Raw genomic sequence first — 26,407 nt, 5'->3', positions numbered from 1 at the left:
AGTCTGGCCATTCTCCTCTGACCTCTGGCATCAACAAGGCATTTCCGCCCACAGAACTGCCGCTCACTGGATGTTTTTTCTTTTTCGGACCATTCTCTGTAAACCCTAGAGATGGTTGTGCGTGAAAATCCCAGTAGATTAGCAGTTTCTGAAATACTCAGACCAGCCCTTCTGGCACCAACAATCATGCCACGTTCAAAGTCACTCAAATCAACTTTCTTCCCCATACTGATGCTCGGTTTGAACTGCAGGAGATTGTCTTGACCATGTCTACATGCCTAAATGCACTGAGTTGCCGCCATGTGATTGGCTGCTTAGAAATTAAGTGTTAACGAGCAGTTGGACAGGTGTACCTAATAAAGTGGCCGGTGAGTGTATTTTAGTGAACATCCATTTGTAGTGGTGTCTGATATTATAGTGGACTTTATCGAGTGCACTCATTCAATCTCACAATGCACCATAATAACGAGTGTAAGACCGTTGTATGCTCAACGCCTAGAGAATTCCCATAATGCACCACGAGGGTCACGCTGAATAAAGTCCCGCGTCTTGCCAGAAGATGGCGTCCGCAGCTGAATCATCCAGCCATTTGATTATTAAATAGTTTAATTAAGGTTTATACATAGTTTCCATGACCGAGTTCGAGACAAATCTTTTCATTACAACTGGAGCTGCCAGTTTCAAATGATTATTAAACAGCAAGCACAAACTCTGCAAAAGCGGCAGCCCTTCCTGCACACTCAGTGTCCGAATTCACTCACTCGTTTTCATTCACTCCTTCAAGTGGACTTTATTAGTGGAGTAATGCGGGCAATAGTGAATGAGGGTATAGGGAGCGATTTCGAACACAGCCAAGGAAATAGGAACTAAACCACAGCAAGACAACAGAATATCAAAATAAGAGTCCAGAGACACAGGGAATCGTAACAGAAACGAGTTATTTTCACTTAAATATTACTGAAAGTTCAATGCACTTAAAAAAGTTATGTTTAAGTAGAAAGTTATGCTTGATTTTAGTTAACTAGAAAAAAAGTTATGCAAACTCATTAACTGATTATATTAAACAGAACTCAAGCTGAATCAGTTGCAGTAGCCTCTAGTTCCCTGCATGCTTTGCTTCAGACTTTGTAAGGAGAGTAAATGTTGAAATTAAATTATATTTTATCTTTACACTGATTTGTTTAAATGTAGGCTAGTAACTGCACTTGCTGATAGAGTAGTAGTCTCAGTCATTGCTGTGCAATTTCAGTTTTTAAACATAAATGATGTTTTATTAACAAAGCTTGGGAGGAGCATGTTCAGATGGTCTACCCAATCAGTGCGAGAGTAAGGAGTTGGCTCTATATATAAGCTTACTCTCGCACTGATTGGGTAGACCATCTGAACGTGCTCCTCCCAAACTTTGTTAATAAAACATCATTGAAATTCGATTATTCTTATCCTAGCCTGGGATGGGGGCGGGGGGTGCTCTGGGTTTTCAGAGCTCGGAGACCTTTCCTTGGACAGCACGCCAAATACGCATATTTTATACTATATCTGATTATATCTAAGTGTGAACTCATGAAATGCACTGAGAAAATCTGTATCCTCAATTGAAATGAGTTATCCGAACTCGTTGGGTGTTACAGTGTAATAATTTAACCGCCTACAGACAGTGTTGTGTGATGGGAGAGATGACAGATGTGACACAAAGATTGTGAGAAAGGGGAGAGTAGCAGAAAAGAGCATGACCGGAGGGAGAGAGAGAGAGAGAGAGAGAGAGAAAGAGAGGATGCTGATAAGTGCTCAATCCGGTAAATCAAGACTTCACTGCTGAATCAGCACGGCTTGTTCACCTGCAGGTCAGGTCACATGACCAGCAAAGCAGAGAGGCTGAAGACCAGTCGCTCTGGGCTGGCATTCCTCGAAGAATCACTTTTAAAGTAGATACGAACATCAAACTGTTAAACATTTGCATTCATGCATTTGTACACAGATACCCATCATACAGGAAAATGTATAAAAGTCCGATCTTCACTATATGCAAATTGATGGCAATGAAATTAACTGATAATCGAAAACAATCCGCTTATTTCAAGATCAAAGAATGCAATAGGAGAGAGAAAAAAACGAAAACAAACATTTTTGGAGGGAAAAGACTGAATATAAATGGAATCAGTACATAAAACCCTCAACTTTAAAGATGAAGAGATACTGAGACCTTATCTGTGACGGGCCATATCGTATGCACACAGAGATATATCTTTAATTTTAGGAAAGTTGCACTCGGGCAGCGCATGATTAACATCAGCATCACACATGCACACGGAACGCACATGTAGGAAACCTCGTGAATTACGGCCGTTTCACACCGCAAGCGTGAGCGGCGCGCATGTTAATCAACGAGTGCATTCACACCGGGAGCAGGAGCAGCGCGTGAGCAGCAGTGAAGCGGGGGTTTCGGCACAGAGTCTATTTTTGCTGCGCTGCTCACGCTCAATTAAAGTGAAAGCACACTTTTGATGGACAAAATAAATATGATTTCACACAAAAAGTGCCGAAAATGCACAGAATTTGCATGTCTAGTGTGTTTTGGAGTAGTAACTGGAGTAGGCTATGTCAGAAATTAAAATGAAGACTCTTTATAGAAAATATTTATAGAAAATGTACCCATTTAAACTTGTTTTTATTATTCAGTTTGGGTAAAAGTATATGGTGTTTTATAAATAAAAAAATATATAGAAAATAAATATTTGTGTTATTGAAAATAAAAAAGTGGTTAGAAAAAATAGAATCGGAATCGGCTAAAATCGGTATCGGCAGGTCAAAGTCAATGGAAATCGGAATCGGCCTAGAAAATTGTAATCGGTGCATCTCTAGCAATTACCGTAATCTGTGAAAAGCCACATTTTCTGAGAGCTATGAGTGCTGTACCACCTGACCACTGCAGATTTAAGGTGTGTTTGAATTGAAGCCGCGCTTGAAGACCGATCGGTGTGTATGACATCAAAGTACCGCGAGATTGATTCGAAAGCATACAAATCTTTATTTACGGTAATTACGACATGCCGTGAACGCAGCATATCTCAATGACACGCCTATATCTTATCGCCAATGGTCAAGCACTGGTCACTCGACACACAGTGCCTTGATCCTGTTCATTTCAATGGAGAGCTGGTAATTTCCGGCGACAGTGATCTTTGGCGACAGGACGTAACGTTGAGATGTGTTTAACTTGATGCAGGTGAAGAGTGAAGTCAAAGGAGCGCACGTGATCCTCCACTCCATCCTGTAGAGTAGTGTTGGCGGCAATGTGGAGAAGTTCATTTTAGCTAACAAAAAATTCTCTATGATTAACCTGAGCTCACACTCGCCATGCTGACAACGAGCTTGAATGGTTTTGTGAACCCAGATAGACCAGCGATTTGCTTTAAGACACACCATGTGTAAATTCATAAGTCGACAGCATTGCAGAGTATTTTCTCCTTAAAACTGCAGTGAACCAAAGACAGTCTCAAACACACGGTTTGAAATCGCTGGTGTTTCTGACGTCACAAACGACCTTGTAACCAATCAGATCAACGTGTGATCGTCAACCAGTGGATCTCTGAGCTGAGTGAGTGAGTGGAGGCGGGGCTCATTTGCATATTCATAGAACCGCGTATACTAAATGAGGCAAGAGTGTCGAGTTACAGTCAAGATATTTGAAGGCATGATGAAATAATTTTTTCAAGGAAAAAACATTTGAAACATGTCATTTTGGCGATCAAAGATGAGTTTTAAGGGATACAATTATTGACTACAGTGGGAGCATTTTAGGTATTGATTCCATTTATATTTAGTCTTTTCCCTCCAAAATGTTTGTTTTATAGCAGCTAGAGAACTTATTCATTGACTACTACATGGAATAACATCTGTGACTGTCATTGTAGCCAAGCTGAGCTCTCACTTTTTTAGTAAAATATGGCTTCAAAGGGATAGTTCACCCCAAAATGAAAACTCTGTCAGTAATTACTCTCCCTCATGTTGTTCCAACCCCGTAAGACTTTCGTTCATCTTCGGAACACAAATTAAGATATTTTTGATTAAATCTGAGAGCTGGATCACTCCTCCATAGGCTTCTTAAGGGACTGAAACTTGCCGGCCCAGAAAAGTCATTAAAGACATCGTTAAAATAGTCCGAGTGACGACAGCGGCTCAATCTTAAGTTTATCAAGCGACGGGAATACTTTTTGTGCGCAAAAAAACAAACAAAAATAACGACTTTATTCAACTTTTCATTTCCTTCTCTGTGGGCCTTGAGATTTCACGTAGTTTAACAGCGCAGCGCTTCTGTGTTGCACTTCACATGCAGGCTCACTATTGGCCGACGCTGGTCATGTGTGTGATGCGTGACGTGCAACCTAGAAACTTTGCGTAGTTTCACTACGTGAAATCTCGAGGCCCACAGAGAAGGAAATGAATAGTTGAATAAAGTCGTTATTTTTGTTTGTTTTCTGCGCACAAAAAGTATTCTCGTCGCTTGATAAACTTAAGACTGAGCCACTGTAGTCACTCGGACTATTTTAACGATGTCTTTCATAACTTTTCTGGGCCGGCCAGTTTCGATCCCTTAAGAAGCCTATGGAGGAGTGATCCAGCTCTCAGATTTAATCAAAAATATCTTAATTTGTGTTGCGAAGATGAACGAAAGTCTTACGGGGTTGAACAACAGGAGGGAGAGTAATTACTGACAGAGTTTTCATTTCGGGGTGAACTATCCCTTTAACAACCAGATGCATTTACACTTCTTGTCCACGTTCATCTGGCAAGCGTCTCCTGAAGTGGTTTGAGTGATCAGATTTATATCCGTCTCGAATGCGTTTTGGAGGGCATTTACACCTGGTCTTTTCACGACCGGATAGCTGTCCAATCAGAGAAAACGCATGAAGTGACCAGGAGTGAATGTGTCCTAAGGCCCTAAATGTGTGTGTGTTGTCAGGGTGGAGAGCACTGTTACTACCACGGCCACATCAGAGGGAATGACAACTCGCATGCCGCTCTGTCCACCTGTAACGGTCTACAGTGAGTACCGCACTCAACACACACACCTAAATACTCTCTCAATACTGACTTACTCAGTTGTGTCTGTATTTATTCCCAATTTTTAAGTTAATTTGAGTAATGTATGTTTATGCTACAAATTATGTTCCTATAACTCATTGTACTGTGGTTTGTAATGTCTGTATGTTTTCCTCACTTCTAAGTTGCTTTGGGTAAATGACTCAACATAACTGTGTGTCTCTCTCTGGTACCCAGTGGCATGTTTGATGATGGACTCCATGTGTACACAATTGAGCCACTTAATCAGACTCACTCTATTGTAAGTTTTCTTTACTAAATATCATTTGCATACACTTTAAGACCAACTTTTATGAACTTGAGCGCATTATCTAATTCTAATATTATTATGTGGTGATGAATAGATAGTAAATTCATAGAGTTAGATGTGATGTTCCTGAAAGAAATGAATACTTTTATTTAGCAACGGTGCATTAAATTGATCAAAAATGACAGTAAAGAAGACATTTATAATGTTGCAAAAGATTTCTATTTGAAATAAATGCTGTTCAAACTTTCTGTTTATCAAAGAATCCTGAAAAAGACATTTTCCACACTTCATTAAGCAGAATAACAATTTTCAACTGTGATTATAAGAAAAGCAGATTCTTGAACATCAAATCATCATATTATTTCTGAAGGATCATGATGCTGAAAATTCAGCTTTGATAACAGGAATAAATTACAGTTAATATATATTATTCACATAGAAAACAGCTATTTTAAATTGTAATAATATTTCACAATATACAGGTAGCATACTAATATTACTGTATTTTCGATCAAACAAATGCAACATAACCTAAGTGTATCTTTGGGAAACTTGATAAAAATGTTGCATAAAAATAAGTATTTCCTGTAAGCATACAAATAAAGCCTAATTTTCCATTAGATTACTTATTGAATATTATTCTTATAATAATTAGGTATGATTTGTAGCCTGCCATATTTAGCTTCTGCAAGTTTCAAAAGATTATTTTGGTCGTATGAAGTCTCCAATGAGAATATGTACACATTTATTATAAGGAAAGAAAATGGTTGTGTGATTTTTTTGATCAGTTCTGTTACTACAGCTCTGTTTCCTCTGTACATCAACTCTAAACACTTTAATAAACTCCACACACACTCTCCTTACACACAGTGACTCAAATACGTCTCTGAACTTTCATTTTAAACTAACAAACCATCTTCTAAATCAGAAACCAAACTGTACAATTCATTATAAACACTAATCAAAAGCACAAGGCCATTTAAAACTCTGATATGTGCAGCTTTGGATGAACTCGATGAGGTTTGGCTGCTCATACTGTGTGTGTTTCATTAGGAGGGAACAGCGAGACCACATGTCTTACGCAGAACCAATATCCTGCAGCAAACCCCCCCTACAGGAGAGGAAGGTACATGCACAACACACATCAAGAACTCAAAATATTAACATCTTTGAGGGGGGAAAAGTGTGTATAATTGTATTTAGTGTGCACTTGCAGTGTACTTCAAATCTTAAATGAAATGAAAGGCGATTTATCTGCAGAACCTTTCAAGACTGTTTCATAACACACTTAGTTCACCCAAAAATTCGTCCCAAGCCCGTCAGACCTCCGTTCATCTTCAGAACACAGTTTAAGATATTTTAGATTTAGTCCGAGAGCTTTCTGTCCCTCCATTGTAAATGTGTGTACGGTATACTGTCCTTGTCCAGAAAGGAAATAAAGACATCATCAAAGTAGTCCATGTGACATCAGTGGGTTAGTTAGAGTGTGTTGAAGCATCGAAAATACATTTTGGTCCAGAAATAACAAAAACTACGACTTTATTCAGCATTGTATTGTCTTCCGGTTCTGTTGTGGATCCGCGTTCAGTGCCGCCGCTGACGTGTGTCTGGTGTGTGTGTGTGTGTGTGTGTGTGTGTGTGTATTCCGGTTCTGTTGTGGATCCGCGTTCAGTGCCGCTGCTGACGTGTGTCTGGTGTGTGTGTGTGTGTGTGTGTGTGTGTGTGTATTCCGGTTCTGTTGTGGATCCGCGTTCAGTGCCGCCGCTGACGTAAGACGCTGCTGACGTGTGTCTGGTGTGTGTGTGTGTGTGTGTGTGTGTGTGTGTTCCGGTTCTGTTGTGGATCCGCGTTCAGTGCCGCCGCTGACGTAAGACGCTGCTGACGTGTGTCTGGTGTGTGTGTGTGTGTGTGTGTGTGTGTGTGTTAGGGGTGGAACGGTACACAGAAGTCACGGTTCGGTTCATACCTCGGTTCAGACATTACGGTTCGGTACGATTTCGGTACAATGGAGGGAAAAGCAAAACAAAAATGCAGAAGGCATTGTATTTTTTAAATAAGTTTTATTAATAAAGGCATAGAACCAGTTTATTTGTAGTGCACTGACAATAGTTTTATATAATTAGTTTATTAATTAAATTAATGAAAAGACAAAAAGACCTTGCGATATGTTTGGTAATTGTACCTGAATTAATTTAAAATTAATTTGCTATATTTCAGATCAATATATTTGTTTTCCTTAATTTTAATTAACATTATTAATTAACAATGTAACATTATTCTCATCTGAATTATAAATAATTGATTTCTGTTAAAATATTACTACCATTAAAAACACATTCGATTTTCTTTTTTAATCAATGTAGAATGTGTTAGATTAGCGCTCCGAGGACAAGAAATGAAAACCAATGCGATATGATGAATGTCTAAAAGATGGAACACAGACTGTTTTGAAATGGAGTTGGATAAAATATGTTTTTCTTTTAAACAGTGTGTGTGTGTGTGTGATTTTGGTTGAGTGACAGTTGTAGGTTACAGTTTGACTAGAGTTTACAGTGTGCACAATGTGTAAACACTTTGCAGGTTTAATGATCTGTATGAACAAAATTACGGAGTATGTTTTTTTTTATGTTTCCACTGTTCGATCGCGCCCGCGTCTCTCTCTCTCTCTCTCTCTCTCTCTCTCTCTCTCTCTCTCTCTCTCTCTCTCTCTCTCTCTCTCTCTCTCTCTCTCTCTCTCACACACACACACAGAGTTCAATCGCGCCTCTCTCTCGCACACACACACACACACACACACACACACACACACACACACACACACACACACACACACACACACACACACACACACACACACACACACACACACACACACACACACTCCAGCATTGCAATCTTGACATCGCAGCCCATTATGCGGTCACACCAAACGCGAATAGAGCGTCAAATTCGCGTCTATCGCGTCTAGTTCGACGCAAGTCCAAAGTGAATAGGACGCGCGTATAAAGCCAACGTTTGAAGTGAACGCGCGTTCAGAGCTAAGCCGATGGTACAGATTATGTGTCCCTAAAGAACCCGCGTATCTAACGGTAGTTCCGCATTACATTAATTAATTTGCACGCGAGTTTAATTTATTTTTATACCGTGTATTCTCCGTGTAAATTCGTGCACCGAACCGTGACGCCCGTACCGTTTCGGTTCGATACGAATACATGTACCGTTCCACCCCTAGTGTGTGTGTGTGTGTGTGTGTGTGTATTCTGGTTCTGTTGTGGATCCGCGTTCAGTGCCGCCGCTGACGTAAGACACTGCTGACGTGTGTCTGGTGTGTGTGTGTGTGTGTGTGTGTGTGTGTCTGGTGCGCCCGAGCTTCGTTTACAGTCTGAGGGAGACGCACGCCGGAAACAAAACAATCTTCACAAACATGTCTAAGGATTTCCACACAGAGGAAGACTTGAATTTTTTTGCCCAGCCATATTTATTTGAACCCGAATACACACACACACCAGACACACGTCAGCAGCGGCACTGAACGCGGATCCACAACAGAACAGGAATACACACACACACACACACACACCAGACACACGTCAGCAGCGGCACTGAACGCGGATCCACAACAGAACCAGAATACACACACACACACACACACACACACACACACACACACACACACACCAGACACACGTCAGCAGCGTCTTACGTCAGCGGCGGCACTGAACGCGGATCCACAACAGAACCAGAATACACACACACACACACACACACACACACACACACACACACACACACACACACACACCAGACACACGTCAGCAGCGTCTTACGTCAGCAGCGGCACTGAACGCGGATCCACAACAGAACCAGAATACACACACACACACACACACACCAGACACACACACACACACACACACACACACACACACCAGACACACGTCAGCAGCGTCTTACGTCAGCGGCGGCACTGAACGCAGATCCACAACAGAACCCGAATACATATGGCGTTATTATCCTGTCCAATGTCGAGAGCGCATTATTGTAGCGCGAAAGTACATTAATATTATGCGCGAGCGTGAATCTCTCTGCTCGCGCGCGGAATATGATGTGCCGAGCGTGAATCCCTCTGCTCGCGCGCGGAATATGATATGCACAGCGCGAATCTCTCTGCTCGCGCGCGGGAACTGGGCGCGCGCTCTCAGATACACTTCTCTTGTAAGAATTCTCTCTCTGGGCTGAGTGGGCTCGCTGCCTCGCTCAGAGAATATGCCTGCACTTAAAACGTGTTCAGTGCAATCGCGAATTGCTCCTCTTCCCCAGCTAACAATTTTAGGTTATAAGAACGTTTTCATAACGTTCCCATTAAGTTATAAAAACGTTATTTCTGAATGTTCTAGGGAATTTCAAAAAGTCCAGTTTTTTAGACGTTGTATTAACGTTATTTCTTGGTTATAAGACCGTTCAATTCTCCCTTTATATAAACGTTGTATTAACGTTCTTGCTTGGTTATAAGAAGTTATTCAAACGTTAAATTCTCCCATTATATAAACGTTCTCTTAATGTTTTTCTAAGATAATGAAAAACGTTTCATTCATAACAAGGTAGCCTATATAATAGGCCTATATGAAGAACCTAAAACAAGAACTTTCAGATTTTAAAATTAAGACAAAAATAAATAAAAAAGACCCATGAATCATGTCTATAATATGTGTAATGTAGTCCACTGAAGTCGAGTTGAATTGAACCCAAGTAGGCCTATAGTTTATTCCAATAAACCGATTTGGGTTGAAGTGACCATATGAAATTAACATAAACATAAACTTGGAAATTGTTGTAAAAATGAGCTATATAAATTAAATTAACTTTAACTTGTGGTTGTTTTTGGTCATAATCCTTGTCCTTGTGTTCCCATTGTCTCTTGTCTAGCTTTGTTCCCTGTACCATTGTTGGTGATTCTATGTTTAGTCCAAGTTTATGTTCATGTTAATTTCATATGGTCACTTCAACCCAAATCGGTTTACTGGAATAAACTATAGGCCTACTTGGGTTCAATTCAACTCGACTTCAGTGGAGTAGGCTACATTACACATATTATAGACATGATTCATGGGTCTTTTTTTATTTTTATTTTAGGTTCTTCATATAGGCTAGGCCTATTATATAGGCTACCTTGTTATATAAAAAACATTAAGAAAGGTTTTAATAATTATTAAAACATTTCTTAATGTTTTTTTTATTGAATGAAACGTTTTTCATTATCTTAGAAAAACATTAAGAGAACGTTTATATAATGGGAGAATTGAACGTTTGAATAACTTCTTATAACCAAGCAAGAACGTTAATACAACGTTTATATAAAGGGAGAATTGAACGTTCTAACGTTATTATAACCAGGAAAAAACATTAATACAACGTTTACATAACGGGAGAATTGAACGGTCTTATAACCAAGAAATAACGTTAATACAACGTCTAAAAAACTGGACTTTTTGAAATTCCCTAGAACATTCAGAAATAACGTTTTTATAACTTAATGGGAACGTTATGAAAACGTTCTTATAACCTAAAATTGTTAGCTGGGGAAGAGGAGCAATTCGCGATTGCACTGAACACGTTTTAAGTGCAGGCATATTCTCTGAGCGAGGCAGCGAGCCCACTCAGCCCAGAGAGAGAATTCTTACAAGAGAAGTGTATCTGAGAGCGCGCGCCCAGTTCCCGCGCGCGAGCAGAGAGATTCGCGCTGTGCATATCATATTCCGCGCGCGAGCAGAGGGATTCACGCTCGGCACATCATATTCCGCGCGCGAGCAGAGAGATTCACGCTCGCGCATAATATTAATGTACTTTCGCGCTACAATAATGCGCTCTCGACATTGGACAGGATAATAACGCCATAAATACACACACACACACACACACACACACACACACACACACACACACACACACACACACACACCAGACACACGTCAGCAGCGTCTTACGTCAGCGGCGGCACTGAACGCAGATCCACAACAGAACCCGAATACACACACACACACACACACACACACCAGACACACGTCAGCAGCGTCTTACGTCAGCAGCGGCACTGAACGCGGATCCACAACAGAACCTGAATACACACACACACACACACACACACACACACACACACACACCAGACACACGTCAGCAGCGTCTTACGTCAGCGGCGGCACTGAACGCGGATCCACAACAGAACCCGAATACACACACACACACACACACACACACACCAGACACACGTCAGCAGCGTCTTACGTCAGCGGCGGCACTGAACGCGGATCCACAACAGAACCGGAATACACACACACACACACACACACCAGACACACGTCAGCAGCGTCTTACGTCAGCAGCGGCACTGAACGCGGATCCACAACAGAACCCGAATACACACACACACACACACACACACACACCAGACACACGTCAGCAGCGTCTTACGTCAGCGGCGGCACTGAACGCGGATCCACAACAGAACCGGAATACACACACACACACACACACACCAGACACACGTCAGCAGCGTCTTACGTCAGCAGCGGCACTGAACGCGGATCCACAACAGAACCGGAATACACACACACACACACACACACCAGACACACGTCAGCAGCGTCTTACGTCAGCGGCGGCACTGAACGCGGATCCACAACAGAACCAGAATACACACACACACACACACACACACCAGACACACGTCAGCAGCGTCTTACGTCACACACACACACACACACACACACACACACACACACACACCAGACACACGTCAGCAGCGTCTTACGTCAGCGGCGGCACTGAACGCGGATCCACAACAGAACCAGAATACACACACACACACACACACCAGACACACGTCAGCAGCGTCTTACGTCACACACACACACACACACCAGACACACGTCAGCAGCGTCTTACGTCAGCGGCGGCACTGAACGCGGATCCACAACAGAACCAGAATACACACACACACACACACACACACACCAGACACACGTCAGCAGCGTCTTACGTCACACACACACACACACACCAGACACACGTCAGCAGCGTCTTACGTCACACACACACACACACACCAGACACACGTCAGCAGCGTCTTACGTCACACACACACACACACACCAGACACACGTCAGCAGCGTCTTACGTCAGCGGCGGCACTGAACGCGGATCCACAACAGAACCAGAATACACACACACACACACACACACACCAGACACACGTCAGCAGCGTCTTACGTCACACACACACACACACACACACACACACACCAGACACACGTGCCTATAGACTTATGCCTATAGATGCCTCTTCTAGTTTTGAGGCACAGCTCCTAAAAATTGAGCTAAATGGCCCCCTACTTTGTGTTTTAGTGTATAGACCTCCCAAAGTCAATACAAACTTTATTCACGAGTTTTCTGAATTTCTGTCAAATCAAGTGTCTCGCTGTGACAGACTGTTGGTACTGGGGGATTTCAACATCCATGTCTGCTGCCCATCCAAACCGATGGTTAAAAACTTTTTGAACCTTATGGACTCACTTAATTTTGTACAGTCTGTCTCCAGGCCAACACATATTTTAGGCCATACACTGGACCTTGTTTTGTCTCGTGGTTTCTCTGTACAAGTCTGTGAAGTATTTGATACTGGCATTTCTGATCATTTCCCTGTGGTGTTTGAGCCTGTTATTTCATATACTCAGCCTAATCTCTCTCGTCCTGTACACTATTCTCGTGTTTTTCATTCAACTACTGCTCTCGAATTCTCTGAATCTTATTCCAAAATACTTTCAAATTCCAATGCTTGTCTGTCACCTTGTATGGATACTGAAAAACTGGTTGAAACTTTCACATCCGTCTGTTGTACTGCTCTAAACACAGTTGCTCCACTTAAGCGCAAGAAGTGTAAGGTCAGATCTAATCCTCAGCCCTGGTTAAATGCATCTACACGTACTCTCAGACAAGAGTGCAGGAGGGCCGAGCGCAGGTGGAAAAGGGATGGGCTTCAAGTGTCCTACCAAATTTTGAAATCTCACTTAACAGTCTATCAACACTCTGTTAGTGAGGAAAAATCCAAATATTTCTCAAACTTGATTGCAAAAAATGCCAATAGGCCAAAAGTTCTGTTCAAAACTATACATTCGGTTCTTAATCCTGTGGGTTGTTCAGTTCCTGATGTGAATCTTGAGATGTGCACACAATTTTCTGAATTTTTTGTTCAGAAAATACAGGATATTAGATTACGCCTCTCTCCTCTTTACATAGATCATTCTGACCTGGTCCTTACATCCAGTCGTTTTTCAAACTTTCAACCAGTGTCTTCATCCCAATTACTTAACATTATCTCTCAGATGAAATTCACATTCTGTCAATCAGATGTATTGCCTGGACGTCTTTTCAGTGAAGTTTTAGACACAATCTGCCCCATCCTCTTAGCTATAATAAATAGCTCTTTAATAAACGGGGTTTTCCCAGAAAGTTTTAAACACGCTATCGTACAGCCCCTATTGAAAGGACATCACCTTGACCACACTGTGCATAACAACTACCGGCCTATCTCTAAACTGCCTTTTATTTCAAAGATTTTGGAAAAAGCTGCACTGTTACAGTTTACCTCTTATCTGAATACTTTTAATATTTTAGATCCATTTCAATCTGGTTTTAGAGCGCTGCATAGCACTGAGTCAGCACTGCTGAAGGTTACAAACGACATTCTATTGTCTACCGATTCTGGGTCTTCTGTTGTCCTGATACTTTTAGATCTGAGTGCTGCATTTGACACCATTGATCATAATATTTTACTGAGACGACTGGAGTATATTGTTGGAGTGGAGGGCCCTGCTTTACAGTGGTTCGCCTCATATTTGCAGGGGAGGACCTTCTCTGTAAATATTGGGTCATTCACTTCACCCTCTGCGCCGATCCAGTGTGGCGTTCCACAGGGATCCATTCTTGGCCCCCTTTTGTTTTCCCTCTACATGTTACCTTTAGGCTCAATATTCAAAAAATATAACATAAATTATCACTGTTACGCCGACGACCTCCAATTATATCTCCCAATCAAATCAGGAAATGACTTTTCATTAGACAACCTCTTTACATGCCTTAACGAAGTCAAGACCTGGATGACAAATAACTCACTGCAACTGAATGAAAATAAAACCGAAGTGCTTTTACTGGGTCCTGCTGCTACCAACAACTCCATTAAAACACAGTTAGGTCCTTTAAGTAATAACTTACACAATCATGCAAAAAATCTTGGAGTCTTTTTTGACCCTCTTCTCCAATTTGATAAGCACGTAAATGCAGTTGTAAAGAGTAGCTTTTTTCAACTACGATCTATAGCAAAAGTGAAAAACTTTCTATCTAGTAAAGACCTTGAAATTGTGATTCATGCGCTAATTTCCTCTCGATTGGACTACTGCAATTCTCTGTATATTGGCCTACCTCAAACTACACTGTCTCGGTTACAAATGGTTCAAAATTCAGCAGCCAGATTGTTGACAGGAGCTAGGAAAAGGGATCACATCTCCCCTGTTCTTGCCTCATTGCATTGGCTACCAATAACATTTAGAGTCGATTTTAAGATCCTTATTTTTGCATACAAGGCCCTACATAGTTCGGCACCAGATTATATTTGTGATCTTATTAGGCCATACACAGCCTCTAGGTCACTAAGATCTTGTGATCAGTCACTCTTATCTGTCCCACGCTCTCGGTGTAAATCAAAAGGTGACCGAGCTTTCTCTGTAGTTGCCCCCAAGCTCTGGAACAATTTACCTTTAACTATTAGGACCTCTCCATCTCTGGTTGCTTTTAAATCCAGCTTAAAGACCCATTTTTACTCTCTCGCATTTGAGTAAATTTTAAATAATTTGGTGTTCTACGTTATGTATGTGCTGTTTGTATAAACTGAATGGTTTGATCCTTCATTTTATCTATTTTTTGCCTTTTGTCTACTACTTTTTCTTTTCTCTTTTTATTCTTCTATTTTATTTTTATTATACTGTAAAGCACTTTGGATCAACTACGGTTGTGTTAAACTTGTGCTATATAAATAAACCTTGACTTGACTTGACTTGACACGTCAGCAGCGTCTTACGTCAGCGGCGGCACTGAACGCGGATCCACAACAGAACCAGAATACACACACACACACACACACACACCAGACACACGTCAGCAGCGTCTTACGTCACACACACACACACACACACACACACACACACACACACACCAGACACACGTCAGCAGCGTCTTACGTCAGCGGCGGCACTGAACGCGGATCCACAACAGAACCAGAATACACACACACACACACACACACACACACCAGACACACGTCAGCAGCGTCTTACGTCACACACACACACACACACACACACACACACACACACCAGACACACGTCAGCAGCGGCACTGAACGCGGATCCACAACAGAACCGGAATACACACACACACACACACACACACACACACCAGACACACGTCAGCGGCGGCACTGAACGCGGATCCACAACAGAACCGGAAGACAATACAATGCTGAATAAAGTCGTAGTTTTTGTTATTTTTGGACCAAAATGTATTTTCGATGCTTCAACACACTCTAACTAACCCACTGATGTCACATGGACTACTTTGATGATGTCTTTATTTCCTTTCTGGACAAGGACAGTATACCGTACACACATTTACAATGGAGGGACAAAAAGCTCTCGGACTAAATCTAAAATATCTTAAACTGTGTCCCGAAGATGAACGGAGGTCTGACGGGCTTGGGACGACATGAGGGCGAGTCATTAAGGACATAATTTTCATTTTTGGGTGAACTAACCCTTTAAGTCTCAAATTTGGCTGTCTTATTAAACTTAACTGTCTACAAAAATAGCTTGTTTTCTAAGTTTGTAGACTCGCAGTATCATGAGTAGTATGAGAATTTTGTGTCCCTTAACAATTAAAAACAATTTCATGGCACATAAGTTTCCGCTGAGAGCACTGAATGTTCAGATTGTCTAAGTTACTCTACATCTTGTTTGGAGAAGAGAGAATGTGCGCTTTGTGTCACTGAAAACAATGATACACTCTTGTTAGAAGATTTCTGCTTTGGGAAGGAATCTAAGAATAGAGCATTACAAACACAGGAAGAGCTGACGAACACACACATGTTTGTTTACGTGTGTGTGTGTGTGTGTGTGTGTGTGCAGGCATGGAGGAGGATTTGTCTTGGCTTCACCGGAGGAAAAAGCGAGCTGTAAGAGTTTGAGCTGATGGACACAGGCCACACAGGGATCCAGAGCACAACACTGTCAATGCAAACCTACACACATCCCATAATGTCAAACAGATAGATTCAGACTCAGAGACTTAAGAACACAAAGGGTACATCCCAATCCGCATAAAGGCCATACTAGATCGTATTCATGCATTTCACACATTAGTAAAGTAAAAACAGTTTGACACTGGTGTCTGGATGGGAGGCTTTTAAACACATGAACATAAAACATTAAGTAGATAATTATGAAATCATTCAAAATGCATCAAAATACTGACTTTTATGCTAGTGCAAACAATATTTGATGCAATTTTATTAACTAGTATAGAAGTATTTCCCAATAATTAATTGTTCAAAATGTTTGAAATGTCAACAGGTGCATCAGTGTAGCTACTTTCTATTTTTATTGATTAAAAGAAAATCAATTTTACCTGTGATGACAAAATCCTATTTTTAAAGGTCAAAGTTTATTTATATAGCACCTTTTAACAGCACGAATCTTGACCAAAGTGCTTCACACAAGTAAATTAAAAATACACACAGTAAAACAGAACATTTCAAAAATTCAAACCTAAAAAATCTTTAAAAAAAACAGAATATTTATAATAAGTAAAAGAAGTCAAACCTGGCAACATCACAAACACTGCAACCCCATAGCATTAAAGAAATAATTAATACTTTTATTCTGCAAGGATGCATTAAATTGACCAAAAGACACAGTAAAGGTTAATAATGTTACAAAGATTACTAATGAACTCTCTGTTCATCAAAGAATCGTGGAAAATATTTTTTTTATCATGCTTTCCACAAATATCTGAAGTAGCACAACAGTTTTCAACATTGATAATAATCATAACTGTTTCTTGAGCATCAGATCATCACATTAGAGTGATTTCTGAAGGATCATGTGACACTGAAGACTGGAGTAATGATGCTGAACATTCAGCTTTGATCACAGGAATAAATTACACTTTAAATGATTTAAATTGTAATAATATTTCACAATTGTGCAAAAATATTTTCTGTATTTTTGATCAAATAAATGCAGCCTTGGTGAGCACAAGAGACTTCTTTTAAAAATATAAAATAATCTTACCAACCCCAAACTTTTGAAATGTGCTTTCCCATCACCAGAAAAGAGCATGTTTTCACTAGGCAAAAAAGGAGTTTGTTTTTGAGGCCATGAATTTAATTATGTTGTTGCAGATGTAAATTGGGATCCATCCAAAAACTTTGATCCAGAACAGGGCACATTCCTTATCCATAAATGTAACCGCAGCACATTGTGAGAGTTTGTAATGTCTGAAAGTGTTTACAGTAGCATTGATGCAGAAGCTGAGCCATGTGTGTGTTCTCCTCCTCCAGATCCCGAGGAACCTGTTTGAGGAGATGAAGTACATCGAGCTGATGATCGTCGTCGACCACAACATGGTGTGTTTGAATGCTGTTTGAATATTATAGTGTGTGACTGTCTTTGCCACATGATTTCTGTTGTGAAGAGGCACAATTTAGCAGTACTTTTAAAAAGAGAATGGGAAAAAATATGAAAAATGATATGATCAGTAAGCCTTGTGTTTTTCCATGTTCCACTTTAACTCATCAAAATAATTTGACCAATTTTATCTTACGTTTTTAACTAGTTTTTTAAGTAGATTTAATTAAAAAAAAACAATAGTTGAAATGACTTGAACAGCCAATTTGATTATACTTACAAATCTAAGTAGAATTAGATGAATTTTTTTTTACAATGTATTTGAAAAGAAGATACTTAAAGGTCATGGGCGTTGGAAGCAAAAAAAAGTGTGTGTGTGTGTGTCCTCCCCCAGAAAAATGTTACTGGAGTAAATGCCATTTTATGTATTCTGGTGCCTTTTAATTAAACAAGTAAACTAAACTCCGCTTCACGTTATGCATTAATTGCACAGCTATCCGTGGATTATCCCGCTGCTGATATCATGGGCATTTGCCAGCATTGACAACTTAAAGCTGTTATTGATGTTTGCAACGCAATATTTGACTGAAGGGTACAAGGGCGGTTATTTTCATCAGTTGCGACTCGTTGAGAAACATAATGTAGCGATGTAGCGTTTATTAGGGCATTCCTCAAGTGGAGTGGATTTGACTGACGGCGCTCTGAAAAGTGAACAGACATATGCACTGAATTAGAGTATAGCTGGTGTTTTTAATATGCTTTAAGACAAACCATGTGCAAATTCATAAGTTATGATTCAATTCCATTGCTGAGTAGCCTGGTCCCACCAGACTCTCGTAGATTTCATTTGTACAGAGAGTCTGGCCTCGCTCCATTGACAAGCGTTAACTTCCTTGTAGGCGGGTCCTCTGTTGAAGTTTAAAACTATTGGATCTGCCCAGAGCCACTCTGGATCTGCCTTAACCAATCGCTGACGTTTGGTCGTGACATATGGCAACTCAAACTAGCGCACAACATCAACGTCAACGTTCTCAGCCACTCCCTCTGTTCGCTGATTGGACCGGTAAAATATTGACCGGAGAAAACCAAAGAATACACCACAAACCCAGACGTAGTACTGAGGGAAAATGAAAATTGAGCGGAAGTACGTAGGAGGGCGGAGCCAGGCTAATTGTGGAGTATTTTCTCCTTAAAACTGCAGTGAACCAAAGACAGTCTCAAACACACGGTTTGAAATCGCTGGTGTTTCTGACGTCACAAACGACCTTGTAACCAATCAGATCAACGTGTGATCGTCAACCAGTGGATCTCTGAGCTGGAGGCGGGGCTCATTTGCATATTCATAGAACCTCGTATACTAAAGAGGCAAGGGTGTCGAGTTACATTCAAGATATTTTAAGGCAAGAAGGAAAAAAACATTTAAATATGACATTTTGGTGATCAAAGGTGAGTTTTAATGTATAAAATTACTGATTACAGGGGGACTTTAATATAATAAGTAGTTTTTAAATAAATAAACTTAAGATTTGAAGTACATTCAATACATTTAAGCACTTTTCTTTTTCACAAGGATTAGAGGGTAGAGTTGGTGTTAGGGATAGGCAGTTGACTATTGTTTAAACTGAATGTGTGTATGTAGTCTTGAGTAAATCTGTGCCCATCTGGTGGTGTCCACTGGAGGGCGCTCTGCTTCTTTACAGAGTTTGTTCTCCACACTAATTCTATTGCAGTGAATGCAGTATTAGTGTTGAGTTTGAGAGTTTGTTTGATGCTTTTATAATCAGGTTATAACTATATCAATATTATCCCACAGTTTAAGAGACTGGGGACCAAGCAGCGCACACTCAACTTTGCCAAATCTGTGGTCAACCTGGTGGATGCTGTGAGTTTTTGAATTATTGATCACTTTTCAGTGAATAGTTTGTGTTAATGATCAATTCAACAACCCATACAGCTGAATTTCAGAAACCCATAATGATGAGAAATGCCAATTCCGATTTAAATTACACAAAAAAGCATATTATATGTACATATTATATGGAAAGATGTTGTTCATTTCCTTCTCTCTGTCTAATGGAAGAGTTTTAAAGATCACCTGTACACGCGTGTGGTCCTGGTCGCCCTAGAGATCTGGACGGAAAAGGATCATATTCCCATTAGTGTGATTCCGTTCGATATGCTGCGAAACTTTTCCAAATACCGACAGCAACACATCAGGAAGCACGCAGACGCGGTGCATCTGTTCTCGTGAGTTCGTGTTTGTGCATAACTGCTTACACACGTGCAGAAATGACCTGTGCATAACGGAGCGTCGGTGTGTGTGTGCAGGAACGTGACGTTTCACTATCCTCGCGGCTGCGCGGCGTATTTTGGAGGGATGTGTTCTGTGAGTCACGGGGTCGGAGTCGTTGAGGTGAGTGAGCACATGATCATGTAGATTGACTGACTCACAGCAAACATCCACAGTGAGGAGCTGAACTCATCTAAGACTGCATCAAAATGAAGTTTTCTTCATAGTAGCGAATATTACAGCTGGTTTTACACACCAATCTAACTCTTAGTTTGAACTGAACTGAGTTTGCAATCGAGGGTACAAAATAATTATTTCAATGTTTTTGAAAGAAGTCTTTTATGCCCAAAAAAGGCTGAATTTATTTGATACAGTAAATACAGTAAAAAGAGAAATATTTAGAAATTACAATTTAAAATAGTTGTTTTCAATCTGAGTATATGTTAAAGTGTAATTTATTCCTGTGATCAAAGCTGAATTTTCAGCATCATTACTCCAGTCTTCAGTGTCACATGATCTTTCAGAAATCACTGTAATATGATGATCTGATGATCAAGAAACATTTATGATTATTATCAATGTTGAAAACAGTTGTGCTGCTTCATATTTCTGTGGAAACTGATCTTTTTTCATGATTATTTGATGAATAGAAGGTTCAAAAGAACTGCATTTATTTGAAATAGAAATCTTTTGTAACGTGTCAAAATGTGTCTCTTTATTGTAACTTTTGACCAATTTAAAGGGGTGATGAACTGAGAAATCAAATTTTCCTTGAGCTTTTGACATCTAAGAGGTCATCGTATTATAAGAATATCCTGTAAGTTTCAGAACTGAAAACGTCCTTGTTAGTCCAATAAAAGCTTTTATTGACACCAGGCTCGGCAAACGACTCGTTTTACAAAGTGGGGAACTATGACGACAAAGAGGATAAAACACCACCCCCGCAGAAGAAGATCAACGCCTACTTCAACACGGACGGTTAAGCCCCGCCCACCGATTCGCGCATTACACGAAACTCATTATAATATGCAAAACTGTTATCCACTCACAGCAGTGGGCGTTTACTTCCAAGTCTTCAATGCGAGACGCCCATAAAAACCAAGCGTTTTTGAGCTAGGCTCAAAACTAGGGTTGAAAATAGCCTTTTACCTATTCATTTTGATGTTTTTGAATGTAAAAACCAAGCGAACGTCATAAGTTGACCTCAGACAACAATATAAAAAAAATTAAAAAGCCAGTTCATGACCCCTTTAATGCATCCTTGTTGAATAAAACGATTGATTTGTTTTGATTAGGACAAAATGTCTCCACATAGGTGGCAATATCCCAAATACTTGTCCTCGTGGGACATCCCTTGGTCAGCTTATAAATCATACTAAGTGATGTTTTTGAAAATGTAAAAATGCAGAAAGTTTTATGTTATGGGTAAGTTTAGTTGTCACGATGCCCATGATGACCACCAGAGGGCACTCCACCCCCGACAATAACAGACTCCATCCCCCATAATCCTTTGCCCAGACTAATCAGCCATGATTACATCCACCTGTGTGTCATTACCTTGTTTAGCTCACCCTATATAAGCCTGGTTTTCTCATTCATTCCATGCAAAGTCTTGTTTAGTGTAATTTGGAACATTCTCCTGGTTTTCTGTATCTTTTAGTTTGTATCTTCTGTCCGGTTTTCTTGGTTTCCTCTGTTTTTGCCTGTGACCCTGTTATTGTTTGGACTGGTTACACCCAGTGTTTATGACTTTGCCTGTTTTTGACTACGATTGTGGATTTGGATCCTCAGCCTTTGTCTCGGAGCAGTTTTGTTACATTAGGGGAGAGAATATACAGTTAGTACAGTATACAAATAATTATATGAAAACCCAACATGTCTTTCTCTGTGTGTGTGTGTGATGAATGTGCAGTATGGCTCTACGCGGACATTGGCACTCGTGCTGTCCCAGAGTTTGGCTCAGAATCTTGGCATTCAGTGGGATACAACATCAATAAAAAGTACACACTCTTTCTCATAATCTTGCTCAATTTTTTATTGATTTTTAGATTACATAACAAAGCTGACATAATATGACAGCACAAACTTACTCTGATACTGAGATATCACATATTGAGCATTAACTCGCTGTGTGTGTGTTCTGTTTTATCAGATGATTGTGGGTGCATGAACTCCTGGCTCGGCTGCATCATGGAGGACAATGGGTGAGATACTCCACACAAACACATTTTGTGATATATGACAAGTCTTCATAATCAATATACAATGTACTCATTAAACTCCTGTGATATGTTTAGATCATTTAGAAAGCTGTTTAGTTCTGACATCACTTTATAAACACTGGCACTGTCATGACCTACACACAAACACCATCAAAACATACAATAATTCAACAATCAAAGTGCCCCTATTATGCTATTTTAAAGGCTCTTAATTTTGTTTTGGAGTCTCCTGCAACTGGTTTTAATTTTAAAGTCAAGAAACTTTTTTTCATAACACGCGTTACTTCCGCATTCCAAAGTTCCTATGGCGGTCTATGGGAGTGTCGCAACTCTTTCTCTCTATGGCTCTGGAAACGGTGTGCACCGGTGTGCAACGGGGTTTGAGATGCGTTTTCTCTTGTTTGGTGGGTGTGTCAGAACTGCAGTCCAATCAGCAGCAACATGTATATAAAGCACACGGTATTAAAGAGAACTCGCACAATGGAAGTACTTTACAAATGTGTTCGATACGCAACAACTAAGGATATCAGAAGACATGTTTGTCGTAAGTATTATTGTAAAAATATAGGATATCAACATAATGATGTAGTTGTTTATATTTTTAGCTTCATTGCAAGTGTGTGACATTTGGTATAGAAATAAACAATGCATGTAAAGTGCTTTTCCTAAAAATGAGAAAGAAAATACAGGGTATTAATAAAACATTATGAACAACAAGAATGTGAGGTTAAATAGATGTGTTTTAGTCTTTATTAGGTAAGATGTGTGCTTCCATTTCAGTTTCCACAAATCCCTTCACTCGACTGGGATGTTCTCTTGTGTTCTGGGCGGCAAGTGCAGTAACTGTAACATCGGGCATATTTTGTAGCATTAAACACATATTTATACCGACTTCATTAGGCTCCGAAAATTCTTCACAAAGAACACAAAAACCTTCTCAGCTGCCGTAGTTGCAACTCTTGCGTCATCACAACAGTGCGTTCAACGCATCACCGTTTCTGTTTAAAAAACGTTCTGCAACGTTTTGTCGGCGCTGAACGCAGCCCTGTTGTGATTGGTCTACTCTGCTCTGATTGGTCAGATGACCCAGTCTGTTGTGATTGGTCTACTCTGCTCTGATTGGTCAGATGACCCAGTCTGTTGTGATTGGTCTACTCTGCTCTGATTGGTCAGATGACCCAGTCTGTTGTGATTGGTCTACTCTGCTCTGATTGGTCAGATGACCCAGTCTGTTGTGATTGGTCTACTCTGCTCTGATTGGTCAGATGACCCAGTCTGTTGTGATTGGTCTACTCTGCTCTGATTGGTCAGATGACCCAGTCTGTTGTGATTGGTCTACTCTGCTCTGATTGGTCAGATGACCCAGTCTGTTGTGATTGGTCTACTCTGCTCTGATTGGTCAGATGACCCAGTCTGTTGTGATTGGTCTACTCTGCTCTGATTGGTCAGATGACCCAGTCTGTTGTGATTGGTCTACTCTGCTCTGATTGGTCAGATGCTCCAGTCTGTTGTGATTGGTCTACTCTGCTCTGATTGGTCAGATGACCCAGTCTGTTGTGATTGGTCTACTCTGCTCTGATTGGTCAGATGACCCAGTCTGTTGTGATTGGTCTACTCTGCTCTGATTGGTCAGATGACCCAGTCTGTTGTGATTGGTCTACTCTGCTCTGATTGGTCAGATGACCCAGTCTGTTGTGATTGGTCTACTCTGCTCTGATTGGTCAGATGACCCAGTCTGTTGTGATTGGTCTACTCTGCTCTGATTGGTCAGATGACCCAGTCTGTTGTGATTGGTCTACTCTGCTCTGATTGGTCAGATGACCCAGTCTGTTGTGATTGGTCTACTCTGCTCTGATTGGTCAGATGCTCCAGTCTGTTGTGATTGGTCTACTCTGCTCTGATTGGTCAGATGACCCAGTCTGTTGTGATTGGTCTACTCTGCTCTGATTGGTCAGATGACCCAGTCTGTTGTGATTGGTCTACTCTGCTCTGATTGGTCAGATGACCCAGTCTGTTGTGATTGGTCTACTCTGCTCTGATTGGTCAGATGACCCAGTCTGTTGTGATTGGTCTACTCTGCTCTGATTGGTCAGATGCTCCAGTCTGTTGTGATTGGTCTACTCTGCACTGATTGGTCCAGTCTGTTGTGATTGGTCTACTCTGCTCTGATTGGTCAGATGGCCCAGTCTGTTGTGATTGGTCTACTCTGCTCTGATTGGTCAGATGGTCCAGTCTGTTGTGTTTGGTCTACTCTGCTCTGATTGGTCAGACGGCCCAGTCTGTTGTGATTGGTCTACTCTGCTCTGATTGGTCAGATGGCCCAGTCTGTTGTGATTGGTCAACTGCGTCATCTCGGAAATCAAGCGCCCATCCTAATTTCAGCTCTTGATACACAGTTACACGAACAGTAACGATGGCGTGGGTTTTACCGTATCAATCTCATCACAGTGGATTTGCTTTGTCAGCAGAAAACAGCGTCGACATGAACAACAAGAAACAAACTCTTCCCGTCTCAGATCAACTACAGTGTTTGAGGGTCAAAGTAGACGTTGTTCACCAACAGCCAATGAAGATCATAGACCGGCATTATGCAAATGTGCAAATACAAATACAAACCTTTAAATCTTTAAAACTTTAAAGCCCTTTCTCATTCACACACAGGCATATCACAAACTGCATGAAAGGTTGTATTCGAAAAAGCATAATAGGGCACTTTAAGACATACACTCATTAATATCAACTCACCTGTTACCACACATGCACACAAGCTATAAAAACACACAATTGTTATTTATTGTGTATATATAATAAATTCAATTATTTTCTATTCATTTAATAAATGTTTTCAAATAACATGCATCTCAATGGGTCTGTCAGTGGGAGTAAATTGTTGCGAAACCGTTCTTCATCTCTTTCTCTCTACTCAGGATTCAGCTCACACGGATCTTCTCTAAGTGCAGTATCACTGGTTTTAAAGAGTTCCTGTTGAAGGGAGGGGGATCCTGCCTCTTTAACAAACCCACCAAGGTCAGGCATCATTAACATCATCAGAATGTATCCAAAAATAAGAAACAGCATGAGAAAGTATGAGGAGACAGACCGCCCCACCTTTCATTTAAATATGTCTAGGTCATCTCATCTGTGACATGCTGCGCATTACCACAGAAATTGTTTTCTGTAATAACACATATCTCGGTTTGTATAAACAAATGAATATGATGTTTATATGGTGAGGTATTCCAGAGATGTTAAAGCAGAAACCGTATTAAAAGTTTAAAAGCAAACGCTCTTTCACTCTTCCATTTGTCCTGTTGTTGACAGACTCCAGCGCATGGGGTGTCAGAAACTAAACTATAGCATCTGGATACCGTACCACTGTAGACAGCGTCAGGCATTATAATGGATTCTGTTTGCTTTTGACTGCGAAGCGACACTCGCAACTACGTCTACTTATTCTACTTACCTGTGTCCTAACACCTAACCTAACAGTCTACTGATACTAGGGTGGGCATTTTTCTAAAATATTGCATAAAAATCGAATATTCATTTATTTAAATGACGTTTAACGAAAAAGACATTATTTATTAAGTTTAAGGTTACAAAACGTTTTTTGACAGCATTTCTGAACAAGCTTATGATTAGGCAATATACACAACAAGCTTAAAATATATCTTACGGTTTTCTTTTAGTTGAAAACATTAAACAATATGAGTAAACAACAAATATAAAGAACAAAAGCATTTAAGCTCAAGCAGGCTAACAGAGAGAAAAAAAACGCTAATAAAGCAGGTCACGCCAGTTATCGTACTGGCCG

The 26,407-nt window shown here is 40.5% G+C and overlaps 1 protein-coding gene across 1 annotated transcript in view; it reads left to right on the top strand.

The window, feature by feature from the left end:
* The window catches only part of LOC130077245 (disintegrin and metalloproteinase domain-containing protein 23), a 58,814-nt gene that overhangs the window by 17,078 nt on the left and 15,329 nt on the right, over positions 1–26,407 (top strand). Inside the window, exons 5-15 of the mRNA XM_056242413.1 lie at positions 4,961–5,043; positions 5,278–5,341; positions 6,404–6,476; positions 16,582–16,628; positions 18,015–18,080; positions 19,895–19,963; positions 20,162–20,328; positions 20,410–20,494; positions 22,284–22,371; positions 22,524–22,575; positions 25,521–25,620. Of these exons, the coding sequence (XP_056098388.1) occupies positions 4,961–5,043; positions 5,278–5,341; positions 6,404–6,476; positions 16,582–16,628; positions 18,015–18,080; positions 19,895–19,963; positions 20,162–20,328; positions 20,410–20,494; positions 22,284–22,371; positions 22,524–22,575; positions 25,521–25,620 (894 nt within the window). The remainder of the gene's footprint in view (positions 1–4,960; positions 5,044–5,277; positions 5,342–6,403; positions 6,477–16,581; positions 16,629–18,014; positions 18,081–19,894; positions 19,964–20,161; positions 20,329–20,409; positions 20,495–22,283; positions 22,372–22,523; positions 22,576–25,520; positions 25,621–26,407) is intronic.

Source organism: Rhinichthys klamathensis, unplaced genomic scaffold, assembly GCF_029890125.1.
Source record: "Rhinichthys klamathensis goyatoka isolate OS25496 unplaced genomic scaffold, OSU_Roscu_1.1 h1tg000726l_1, whole genome shotgun sequence".
In the NCBI taxonomy this organism is placed as follows: domain Eukaryota; kingdom Metazoa; phylum Chordata; class Actinopteri; order Cypriniformes; family Leuciscidae; genus Rhinichthys; species Rhinichthys klamathensis.
This window is presented reverse-complemented; position numbering and strand designations above follow the sequence as displayed.